The 12325-nt window shown below is 34.9% G+C and overlaps 3 protein-coding genes across 4 annotated transcripts; 1 reads left to right on the forward strand and 2 right to left on the reverse strand.

Moving 5' to 3' along the window:
* Window positions 1-434: 434 nt before the first annotated feature.
* On the reverse strand, window positions 435-6844 carry Eif2a (eukaryotic translation initiation factor 2A). Of its 2 annotated transcripts, none has more exons than XM_077409786.1 (12): window positions 6467-6844; window positions 5602-5865; window positions 5416-5515; window positions 5035-5210; window positions 3886-3974; window positions 3662-3812; window positions 3391-3561; window positions 3055-3229; window positions 2799-2968; window positions 2616-2711; window positions 2378-2553; window positions 435-2277 (listed from the first exon to the last, which is right to left on the reverse strand). In XM_077409786.1, exons 1-12 carry the CDS (start codon window positions 6492-6494, stop codon window positions 2152-2154), a joined length of 1722 nt encoding a protein of 573 aa, XP_077265912.1. In that variant the 5' UTR covers window positions 6495-6844; the 3' UTR covers window positions 435-2151. The 2 variants fall into 2 exon arrangements, with proteins under 2 accessions (XP_077265912.1, XP_077265910.1); XM_077409784.1 differs by lacking the exon at window positions 6467-6844 and adding an exon at window positions 6028-6304.
* Window positions 6845-7007: 163 nt separating this feature from the next.
* On the forward strand, window positions 7008-9613 carry LOC143899474 (growth hormone-regulated TBC protein 1-A). The gene is made up of 7 exons (XM_077409788.1): window positions 7008-7261; window positions 7756-7957; window positions 8034-8264; window positions 8407-8567; window positions 8635-8743; window positions 8886-9071; window positions 9158-9613. The coding sequence occupies exons 1-7, from the start codon at window positions 7242-7244 to the stop codon at window positions 9263-9265; spliced, it is 1017 nt and encodes a 338-aa protein (XP_077265914.1). The 5' UTR covers window positions 7008-7241; the 3' UTR covers window positions 9266-9613.
* Window positions 9614-9766: 153 nt separating this feature from the next.
* Window positions 9767-10894, reverse strand: LOC143899476 (mitochondrial import inner membrane translocase subunit TIM14). The gene is made up of 3 exons (XM_077409790.1): window positions 10736-10894; window positions 10180-10305; window positions 9767-10100 (listed from the first exon to the last, which is right to left on the reverse strand). The coding sequence occupies exons 1-3, from the start codon at window positions 10736-10738 to the stop codon at window positions 9888-9890; spliced, it is 342 nt and encodes a 113-aa protein (XP_077265916.1). The 5' UTR covers window positions 10739-10894; the 3' UTR covers window positions 9767-9887.
* Window positions 10895-12325: the final 1431 nt, after the last annotated feature.

Raw genomic sequence — 12325 nt, forward strand, 5'->3', positions numbered from 1 at the left:
ACTCACGTTCACAAAATAAATATTACTCGATAAATTAATTGCTGATGTTAGTCACCCAATATTTTGCTAATGTGGATAGAATTACTAATTATTTCAAGTTTGACATATGAAAAGACAGATTAGATCAAATATGACGAATTATAAATAGTTGAATTTTGCTTCAAGCACTTGTATTAATCGTCGATTAAGTTAATCGAACTTTGATCGAGGTCATCTTACGCGAGGAACAATTATTTTTATCTTTTAATAATATCTATTTATCTTTTCTTCCTCTTGCTGGACTTTGTCCGCGTTTTGTATAATTGCGAAATAGAGAACAAGACAAAATAACTTTTATTCTTATTCTCGTATCAAAGGATATTTTAATGGAAAAAAAAAGAGAAACTGTGTGTGTGCGAACAAAGACGGATACACACACATTTACGACATATATATTTAAATTGTTTACCATGCGTTTTTTATTTACAATCGTATTTTCCAGTATAATTCAGAGATTTTTTTTGTATTAGAATTAATTCTCGTCGCAAATATAAACTATTATTCTTACATCGAAAAATAGCTGAATACGCGACTCTCCGTGAAATAAGTTTTCGAGATGTAAAGTTTATTCTATTGAGCAAGGCATATTTCATTGATATCCGATCAACAATTTCTTTAAGAATTTATTTCCATAAATCTCATTTCACTGTACATAACATTCGTAATTACTATTCCCACCTCTATTGTAATGGATTCTTATAGATACGTCGCCCTTATGTATTCTTTAAGTGCAGTTCATTCAGCTGAACAGAATTCGTCATTTTGAAAAAATGTTCCAATGCTTTATTTATACTTAATAATATAATACACTAATTATATACTTGTCCATAGATGTTGAAAACTACAGGAAAAATTTATACCCTAATATTGACACAATACAAAAAAAATTTCAATTTGAATTATGTAAAAATATTGTACATAGAAAAGAACCAATGGCTTTGGAGTACAATAAAAATGATAATACATGTTGAAATAAATTTTAAGCATACAGAAGTTTTCTTCTCAAAAAAATTTCTAGTAACCGACATCTTTACCTGAACATTACAATTTTCGATTACAAAAGATTACATTAGATAATGATCTTATGGATGCACAGAATGATAAGATATTTAAATGCAAACTCTACTACTATTGCACTATAGATATTTGTTAGATAAGACAAATCCTTAAATTTCTCGTACTAAAAGATAAAATAGAGAACAAATTGTAATAACGGTATTAGATTCTCATGTTGACTCATTCGGGAACGTATTTTTGTCAGAAAAGATATGATGAATTTTCAACCGCAGTGCGATGAACTTTCAGCTAATCAGCAAGTAGCTTTCGTTAATTTGTTTGATAATTGTTTAAATGCACAATGGTTTAAGGCTCCTGGGTACTCGTCGCGGTCATGTTGGAATGTGACATCAAAAGCGAGAAATGACACGTTGAAAATTCTTGCGTAGTATTTCCAAATAAAAAGATATTTACTTAAAATAACACTACATATCAACTTAACTTCAACTCGGAGTATTTTCGAAGTGTGCTGAAATGATCTGTAGTGTTATAAGCAAATATCTTTTTATTTGGAAATACTACACAAGAATTATCAACGTGTCAATTCTCAACATTTCTCGCTTCTGACGTCACATCTCATAAGATGTCGGGAAAGAGCCCAGGAGCCTTAAGATTTTTTGTTAAGATTTTGGTAATAGACACTGCAACTGTCTCTATTATCATCTCTCAATTTATATTAGTAACAAAATCGGGAAGTACGTATAAGTAGTTCTCTAATAATACTGAATACAGTACTATTAGCAGAGTCTCCTGTTGATTAATGTAATAATCTATTCTTATTTATGCGTACGAACACAATTCTTGAATTCAGTATCTATATGTATCTGATATCTGGCAAGAGAGATTCGGGCTTGATTTTATCCAAAATTTCTTACAATATAATCTCGCTGTTTTTTTCAAGTTGCAGAGATGAACAATTTGATTTTTCACCTGTAAATATCTCTTGCAATCATTTCACTTCAAAAAAGTTAGAAAAACTTACTTCGGGAAAGCATTCTGTCAAAGCTTTTTCTGTTTATCGAGTTAATTGTTTGACACACGCATTTGGATGATTTATCATAAAGTAAGCTCTTCAAGTTCTTTTAACAATTCATCTTCCTTTTTAATCTTGTCTAATTGATTGATTTCTAACTGTTTCCCTGCTTTCAATTGCTCTTTCAATTTAGAAATTTGATCTAATTTCTGTGACACAAAACAAAATTGTTAATGTTAATCATTAATCTAATAATAATATACGAAAAATAAAAAACATCGCTATTCGGTATTTGAATGACATACTTACGCTCGTTATTTTCTTTATTTTTTTATTCTTTTCAGGATCGTTGGTTAATTCTATTTTTGTGCTTGTTGTACTTGTGACATGTTCATTGACAGTAAAATTGTTAGACTCTAATTCTTTTTTAGCTTTTTTTGCTTCCCGATTTTTCTTCATTTTTAATGCAGCTTTTGATGGATTTGCTACAAATAAATTCGATAAAATTAATAATGAGATATTGTTTCATATGCGTCTGTATACTCACCTTCAGTTGACTTAGAAGGCGCCTCAAGATCATCATGCAATTTAAATGTAATATTTTGCCCTCGGGCACATGGTGGTCTATACGCTTCTTTTGGTGCTAGAAATGTACAAAAACTGCTATATTTGTTTTAAAATTATGTCTAAAAATATTATATTTTAAAATATTCATAAAAATGACCATTACCTTGTGACTGGTTAGAATTAGTGACAATACCCTCAACTGCTTTATAGTTAATAGGTTTCTGTGGGAAAGCGTTCAAAGAAAAACTTTGCCACGCTACCTCCCAAAGTTCTTCTTGATTATTCCATGGTCGTTGATATATTAGTGAGCCGGTATAATGCCAAATTTTAAACCTAATAATTTAATATGCATATTAATTTTACAACAGATAAATGTGCTCTAAACCTAGCATGATTTCTTTTAGTATATATCTATTTACCCATTAGTAATTCGTAATCTAGGTGCTGTAGTTGCAGTCATGAAATGTTCACCATCTGGTGACCACCGTAGGAGTGTAGTATCTGGCGCATCAGTTTTAGCAATAAGTTTTCTATTATTGATATCCCATAATTCAATGCCGCTCCTAAGATTGCCAAATCCAGCCAAAAGCAATAGTACACAGTAGTCAAGAAAATTAATGCATGTGTGTGATCGAATAACCTACTTTCTCAATATATAAGTTTTCTATTACGAATACTGTTATAGTAAAAACTATTTAATTATAGTTGGTATTGGCGTGTAAATTCATTAGCTCAATAAGATAATAAAAGGATATTGTTGCCATGCGGATTATAATATATACTGTTTCTATACAACATGCCGAACTCGAAGACAACTTCGCATTTACAATTAAACAAAGTTGTTTTAGAAGGCATAAAGCCATATATTACACAGAATTCTGTGCTCTTGGGAGACCATTCGACTGCATGTATAGGACCTTCTTTACCTAATCAGAAGAATTTCTGTTACAATATTGTTTTAGAATTAGTCTTGTCTGTTGTAAACTTTCAATGCTAATTGAAAACGATAGTTTAATTTGGACTTACTGAGCATAACCATAGCAGTTTCTCCTTTGGTATTGAGGTGATGCAATGTTTGTTTTCCATAATACGACGCACCAGTCTTATCAACTTCCATATTTGTCATTAATAAAACGTTTGTGCCGCATTGGTTCCAATACATATCAACTTTATCTGCCTAAAAAACGACAGTAGGTCAAAACAGAGGAAACATGCTAATATTTAATGATTAAGATATGTTCAAAATTTACTTGAAAAAAACTTTTGCTTGCAATTGCCTCTCCAATTTCAAACTTTGGATATTTAAATAATCTTCCAAAAGAAGGTTGACCAGAGCTTCCTAAAAATTATATATCAAGGAACTTTTTATTTAAAAATGCACATTTGATAGTTTATATAATACATGTAAACAATATACAAATTATTAATTATTATTATAAGAGGATATTAAATATGGAGAGCGCTGCAATGTACAAAAATTTCAATTTAAGTTAAAAAATAATCTTAGTATATATTACAGTTACGTTTAGCCATATTAATTAATAGTTTATTATACAAACACATAAAATTTGACATAGATACTACATAGATACATAGGCTGCGTTCCAATATTCACTGCCAGTACTATAGATTTTCAATACTGGAAGTAATTATCGGAACGCAGTCATAATAACAGATATTTATCAGAACTATATTATAAAATTCTATTTAATTTAGGAATTTTTCTGACAAAAAAAAAGTACTTGTAAATTGTATAACATATGTAAATTGTATGCTATATGATAATCAGGAAACTTTCCCATTATAAAACCGATTTTATTTCCTATTTATATTTTAGAAAATGGCAATCTGTGCTCTCTTATTGTATATGTTTCTTTTTCTATTTAATTAAATAATATAATCTAAAACTTTTTTAGAATGATTCCACTATTTTTACTATATTTATGTAAAAAATGCATGTATACATAAATAAAACTACTAATATATACTAAAATAAAAAAACATCTTGTAAACTGTAATTTAGCCAATGTATTACATTTTGTACATACGTTATTGTATACCAATGCAACTTCTATATTACTTGATTTAAGTTACATATTATCTTTTAAATACTAAACTCGAATAAATATAAATAATATACTGGTTTAATTATTAATTACTTTATGAAAAAAAAAACTATTTTTTAATACTTGTAACAACCATATGTACTTTATCATAAAGTTTTTATAAAGCATCTATATTGAATGCTTTCATACTTTACATACAATTTTATTATTATACCAAATACCTTTAAAATGATATCTTTACAACAATCTCCATATTTCTATCTCATCATACTACTGCTATAAATCTTAAAATTATATATTGTAATATTACACTATAAAGACAGACATAATTACCTGGCATATGGCAGAGGATATGATGGGGAGCGTTACCAGGTGCTATACTAAATTTCGCAATGTTGCCTTTACCTATTTTGTGTACATATCTATCAAAGTTGTTACCTTCATATAAAAGAACATTTCCTCCTTTCAATAATCCATAGAATGTTTCGTCACTTGACCACTGTGGCTCCCTATTTTTTGAATAAATAAATAATTATTTCGGTGCATTACACGTATATTTGATGATAAAAGTATCAATTGCAACATAAAATTATTTAATTACTATTTATCATTACTCTCTCTAATTAATTAATCTAGAAATTTTAAGGTTGATTAGATAGAAAGATCAAATGGATTAATTAAAAAGGTGGGGATGATCAACATGGGATACATTACCAATCTATCATTCTCTTCTGGATAAGATGCTGAACTAGTTCACCAGTTTCAGCCTTCCATATGTTAAAATTTTCTGATCCGTGAGGCTCGTCTTTTGATACTGAAATTACATCAATATTTCTAATTATAGACACAGTAAAATTAATACAATTTTGCTTGTACTCCATATAATTTTGTGTCAATTACCAAAGGATGGTTCCCAAGTCGCAAGATAAGTGCTGTAACTGGAGAATTTAAGAGCACAGATTCTAGGTTGTTGGATTTCCGCGACAGTCTGCCACGTCTTGCACAGCACGATTTTAACCTTAGATGAGTTGGACCACGCAAAGTATTGGCCGTCTGGACTAAAGAGCATGGTCTTGCAGTTTTTGTTGTCATCTTTGGGAAATGTTTTGACTGATTCGTAAGATGGTGGACCGTATGCTAGATTTATACCATTGGACCCTCTCACTGTAAAATATATTAGTATCCCTCTTGTATGTAACGACACAAAAATTGCATGCTTAATTGTCTAATATATTAGACAACTTATTAGAGGAACATTAAACAATATATTTAAGTATTTGTCTGCCAAATTGAATAAGAAAGTCGCTACTGAAATAATGGAAGGACCTCTGTTTCGGAAGAATGTATCAAACAATGTATATATTTTCTTTAACATTTTCGTAAACATTTCTTTTTTTCCCCAGCATTATTGCTCTCGCGAACCGCGAACCACGCGTCAGCAGTGAGTGTACACACGTCAGCAGTTGGAGGTTGGAATACGGAATCTCGCGGTAAATTCGTCTCGCGGCACGCCTGTGTAACTCGCGGCTCGTCGAACGTGTCATTACTGTCATTGCGAATAATTTCGAGCCGTTCAGCGCCACGAGACACGCACGTCAAGGACGTTCATCGCGGATGCGGTGTGCGGTATAAGCACACTCCCGAGTGTCATCGGACGTTCGCCTGTGCACCGGCGCGCATCCTTGGAAGCGAGTTTCACCGGCGATCGCGTCGCGACTCGGCAATCTCGCGTGTCCGCGCAAATAGCCCAGGAGAAGATGCTTACCAGCGACGCAGGGCACGGGTGAAGCCATTTTACCACCGTCACCATGTGGTATCGCGCGACGCGGACACGATCTACGCTGTACCGTCTGAAGTCAGGCGTTTCCGGAGCGCGCGCCGCCGCGCCGAGAAATCGAGAATCGGTCGAGTTGATCTAAAGATCTAACTTCAGACGCGTGACAGTTTATTTATATATATATACGGCACCCAGGTGTACCGGTCGGCCGACCTAACCTCAGACACGCGAGCGTTTACGGCGCGCCGAGTGTATCTGTATCGATGGTTGACTCGAACTCCGATTTCTATCGATCGATCGAATCGCGCTTTTCAAATCGCCGCGGGATTCGAAGCGTCGCGCGACTCGGCGACAAATCGGCGACAATTTCCGTAATTTACAGGGCCGAGTCTATATTTGGAGGCACGATTTGTGGGACGCTCCGCGGATGCTTCTCACGGCTGCGACGGGACGGGGACGGTCGCGATGGGGGGACGCCGTCTTTCGCAACTCGACGGCTCTCTTTCGCAACGACTCTACCTTCTCTACGCAAACGTCGCAAACCGCCTCTCCATTCTGGAGCGGACACGCGGACAGCGGACGCGCTCCTTTCCTCCGCGCGTTTCGAAGCGTTATCTGAACGAGATCAGGTGTCACCGATCGCCGATAGGCGAACATCCGTGGGCGTTTCATACACGAAACACCTACTTATGGACGCAGCTGCACGCGCACGCGATCGTAGATCTCTCTGGATCTCTCCGACACCCATCGAGTTGCATAGGGCATGGCAAGTTCATGCTTCAGGTGATTGTTACTTACTCCCTCCCCCTCTCCCTCCCCGCGGAACGATCGTACGACCGCGTGCCGCGGGCGTGATCGCGATGACTCTCGACAGAGTCGTCGATTCAAAAATATTTTGTTTTGTCCTTTTTTTTTTATCTCGTCGAGGTTATGTTTCCGCCCCTCGAACCACCTTGAAGATAAAAAACTCTCGGTTTTGTCTTCTTTCATCACTTATCGACAAAACTTGGTCTTGCTCCTTTTTACTTTTGTGTTGATTACATATTAATTTGAAAATATCGTTCGCGCTGTAATAAATGTGACATAAATATATTTAAACAATTTACTTAACGTATCGGTAATTCGCATTTTGTATCATAAGGTGCACAAACTACTTATATATATATATATATATATATATATATATATATATATATATATCTCTACTGCATAAAATAATAAATATATATTATAATAGTTATGTACAACCTATTTATGTATCATATATCTATTTCCAGTGATGTGGACGAATATGGTTTCGAACGACCACACGACTTCGATTATGAAACATACGAAGACTTTATGTCCGAGTACCTCAAGGTGCTCGCAAAGATGGCCAAAAAGTGGGCGAAAGTTATCGGCGAGGGAAAATCCCCGCAGCGAAGCATCACGCTCAAGAAATACGTTCGTAAGGGCATTCCAGGGGAACACAGAGGACTGGTAATATACATTACGAAGTTCAGTTTGTTGCATTTTGAGTATTTAATACGGGGAATAAAAATTGTTTGGATCGCAGGTATGGCTCGCTGTGAGCGGTGGAGAAGACATGAAGAATGCGTCGCCGGATCTCTATCAAAAGTTATTGCTGTCGCCTCACAGCGCAGAAACCGCTGAGATTATTAAAACTGACCTGCCAAGAACATTTCCAGACAATATATTCTTTAATAACACGGAGAATCAGCAGCATCAATTATACAACGTTTTGTTGGCTTTTGCTCATCAAAACAAAACTGTCGGATATTGCCAGGTAATACCTATGGTGCACACTTTCGAATATATGAATAGCAACAAAATTTTACGAATAATTAATACGATTTTGTGAAGAAACTTCTAAGCAGGTGCGTACGTTCCGCCTTATTTAAAAACGTTTTTAATATTTTTTTTTTCAGGGTTTAAACTATATAGCAGGTTTACTTCTGCTTGTAACAAAGAGCGAAGAGACAGCATTTTGGTTATTAAAAGTGCTGATTGATAAAATCCTGCCGGATTATTATACGTGCACTATGGACGGCCTACTCACCGATATCGACGTGCTCGCGGAATTAGTAAGGTAAAACAGAATTTGCTGCAGTTTCACTTATCAAGAGAATATTTGTGCATGTATGTTATTTTTACAGAATAAAAATGCCTGATGTGTATCAACATGTAACAAACGTAGGATTGCCTTGGCCAGTAATCACGACTAAATGGTTTGTATGCTTGTTCGCTGAAGTTTTACCTATCGAGGTACGTTATTACACCAAAACATTTTTTACAGGATAATATTTAAATACGTGCAAACATATTAATTTATTTTCCATATAAAACGTCCAGATATTTCGGACGTGAAAATATATTGAAAATGTTAAATGATTTCGAATTTACACAGACTACTCTACGTATTTGGGACTGTCTCTTTTACGAGGGTACCAAAATTATCTTTCGTGTCGCATTGACTCTCATAAAAAGGAATAGATCTAATATATTGGCTTGCCACGATTTTACAACATTAGCCGAATGTTTCAAGGAAATTACGAAAGATAGTATTGTTTTGCGATGTCACGAGTTTATGCAGGTATAAAACTGTACACTGCGTGTAATCCGTACATCAAATGGGGAAGGAAATTGAATATTTACGGAGATATTTTTACTGTTTCGCAGAGTATTTTTAAAGTACCTGGATCACTGCCTGGGAATACAATAACAAAACTAAGAACAAAGACCATGCAACAACATATAAAACGAAAGCAAGATAAGTTGGAACGATAGTATTAATGATCAACTCTTTCCACATACACCGAAAGATATTCTAGTCTATTATGTTATTCGTTTGCGTCTTCCGCAAAGTGAATGCATATAAAGCTGTATTATATTGTTACTGCATAATTATGCTATTCTATATTGCTGTACATATAATGTTTTTTAGTAATGTAAGTACGATACATTTACTCAATTTTTTTAAGTTTATCTTTGTTTATTATTGTATATACATTGTATAATATAATTAAAACAAGCTATAAATATTTTACCGAGAATATTAAAATGTAAAGTATCATAAGCTATATATGATAAAAGTTGCATTATTGTGATATTTTGTTATTTTCATAATATGGACATCTGAGGAAAAAAAACAGTTATCCTTGTAAATATTTTCTTACAATTGATTCTGAATTTTTACGCACATGCAGTTTCTCCGTTTATGCGCAAACTTTCTTAAAAACTTAATCCGGCTGGTAAAGGTGTTTAAAAAAAATTAATTATCCTATAATATGTAGCTCCAAAAATAAAGTATATTTATTATAGAGTAGATATATAAGATTAAATTATAACTATGTACATTAAAATTTTGTTCCTAAATAATTTACAAATATACAAGCACGCTACGTTTCCATTATTTCTCAAGCAAATCCTTTGCCTCGTTAATTTTTGCAGCAATGTACGGGGAACCGCCACGATCTGGATGATTCACGCCCATTACTTTTTTAAATTGCTCCTTTACTTTGCCCTTACTAGCCGTGGGCGACACACCCAGGATCAAACTGGCTTCCCGCCTGGTCATCTTTGGCTCAAAACCACCCTTGTAATACTTGCTGTTCGCTAGCGACTACGAACGTTAAGTGTCAGTACTTTCGTACATACATGTCGGAACTACTAGAAATCTGAAGAAAAATAGACAATTCTACCTGGGAATCTAGCCTCTTCACAGTCTCTGCCATCCTCTGTGATAAATTCGGCATTCTCCTAAGTAAATAACGACCCGCGAACCCAACGGCTGCCAGACCGATACCCGCTGCCACAACCGTGCTTGCCTGAGAGGAACAATATTTTGTCTTCAACGAACATCTTAAACTCGACATTCTAGATATAATAAATGTGTGTGCCTCGCTAGAAGCAAAAGTATATAGATGTCATGGGAGAGATTGAGGAAGAGACTCGACAGCATCGAAGAAACTTAACCTTCTATTAGTCTTAAAGTTATATTCGTACTGAATGTCATCTTATATGAAATGCACGGCTGTTTTCACTGCGAAATTCTCGTCGTCTTACAATAATAACATTATACGTTTATCAACGTCGAAAAGATGACGAAACACCTGCATGTGCTATAGCACTGCATTTATTCACTGCATTTGTGCTACTCGTAGAATTCGACATTAATAACATTTTACGTTCTCACAATGCGCATAATACGATTTTTATACCATTAGTTTTTTTTAACAAATTCCTTAATATTCTTACCATTTTATTTAGGATTCCAAACAGCAGACGCAATTTTATATATACCTATAACACCGGGAACAACCGGGAAGATGTAATTTTAGAGAGCTCACACGGCTCACACGAGTCACCACAAGTCACACACTCACACGACACACAGCTACGATCGCTCCATCTGTGCTGTTTTCGATGGCATCTCATCGTTGTCGCAATAAAATCATTACATTACCCTATATTCATTCGTATACGTATGTCATTCACACCGGAAATAAGTTGGCGCTGCAAGTTCATATTTTTTAATTTACTATAGCTCAAACGATTGCTCCCTAATTGCTCCCTCAGAATCGACGATTGCTCCCCTTTTAAGATTATTATTTTTTGAGATATTTAATAAAAACAAAAAATTTCTAATTTTTATTGAAAAACATATTTATAATAACTCTATGCAACTTTATAGGGCATAAAACGATTGCTCCTTCATTGCTTCTTATTGCTCAATCAAAATTTTAATGATTTATTGCATTTTTATTGAAAAAATAACAAATTAATCATTTCAGTATCGGCCGCTTATTGTAACTATCGCTCGGCAGCGCATGCGCATGCTACTATAACTATGCGTATGCGCGATGGTATCTGTTAGAGCTTTTACGGATACCATAGCGCATGCGCGTATGGCTTCTGCTTTCTGCTCATGGCTCCTACAATTTTATGTGCTTCCATCTTAACTATTTCTCGCTTCGCTCTATTGGGATTTTTAATCGCTCCATTCGTATAATTAATTTTGTATGATATTTTAGCAGAGAACTGTTTATTTCTTGGAAAAATACATTTCTTACAGTCTTCTGCAAGTATATCCAACATAAAACGATTGCTCCTTAACTGCCCACCTGTCAGCATTGTGCATGAGCCCTTATTGACGTTAGGCTTAGTTTCACGCGTCGCGTCATCTGTCGTTAAAGCCTCTTGCACAATGCCAGGCAACAGGCAATAGGAATAGGGAATAGAAATCAGAAATCATGTATAAATGCAGAATAAACAGTGACACAATCAATAGACACAGAGTTTCAGTCACGTTGGAAATTTTGTGCCTATTGCCTGTTGCCAACCAATCATAGCATTCAAACTTTTTAGGTTGTAATTAACGATTTTTTTAGTTATTTCCTGTTCCTATTGCCTGTTGTCTGGCATTGTGCAAGGGGCTTAACCAATCTAAACATCCCATTACAAATAATGTAATAAAATAAGATGTTTTGATTGGTCGCGTTAGGCCCGGTCTACAATCAATGTCGGAAGTCGGAGTTGTAAGAAATTGACCAATCACAATCTATTATTCTCCTTGCGGTCGAAAAATAATGAATGGTCAATTGATTGGTCAATTTCTTACGACTCCGACTTCCGACATCCATTGTAGACCGGGCCTTATTCGTCGCGACCCAATCAAAACATCTCATTTTGATCCCGTCACAAGTAATGTAATAATATGGGATGTGTTGATTGGTTAACTTGTGATGACGCGACTAACCAATAGCCTTATGGGATTAACCAATCAGAATGATTCCAAGATTCCGTTTTCTGCGATTCCGTCTTGCATGGGGAGGCACCCTTAGGGCT

This window comes from Temnothorax americanus, unplaced genomic scaffold (assembly GCF_048541705.1).
Source record: "Temnothorax americanus isolate GAGA-0224 unplaced genomic scaffold, ASM4854170v1 Scaffold27, whole genome shotgun sequence".
NCBI lineage: Eukaryota > Metazoa > Arthropoda > Insecta > Hymenoptera > Formicidae > Temnothorax > Temnothorax americanus.

What these genes read in the sequence shown, in the direction of transcription:
- Eif2a (XM_077409784.1), bottom strand. Translation starts at nt 6,088, where the DNA reads ATGTTTACGAAAATGTTAAAGAAAATATATACATTGTTTGATACATTC. An exon ending in TATCCTCTGCCATATGCCAG is followed by an intron (nt 3,975 to 5,034) that starts GTAATTATGTCT and finishes TATAATTTTTAG; the next exon opens with GAAGCTCTGGTCAACCTTCT. An exon ending in GCCTTCTAAGTCAACTGAAG is followed by an intron (nt 2,554 to 2,615) that starts GTGAGTATACAG and finishes ATTTATTTGTAG; the next exon opens with CAAATCCATCAAAAGCTGCA.
- LOC143899474 (XM_077409788.1), top strand. Translation starts at nt 7,242, where the DNA reads ATGGCAAGTTCATGCTTCAG. An exon ending in ATGGCAAGTTCATGCTTCAG is followed by an intron (nt 7,262 to 7,755) that starts GTGATTGTTACT and finishes ATCTATTTCCAG; the next exon opens with TGATGTGGACGAATATGGTT. An exon ending in GTGCTCGCGGAATTAGTAAG is followed by an intron (nt 8,568 to 8,634) that starts GTAAAACAGAAT and finishes TTATTTTTACAG; the next exon opens with AATAAAAATGCCTGATGTGT.
- LOC143899476 (XM_077409790.1), bottom strand. An exon ending in TGAAGAGGCTAGATTCCCAG is followed by an intron (nt 10,101 to 10,179) that starts GTAGAATTGTCT and finishes TAACGTTCGTAG; the next exon opens with TCGCTAGCGAACAGCAAGTA.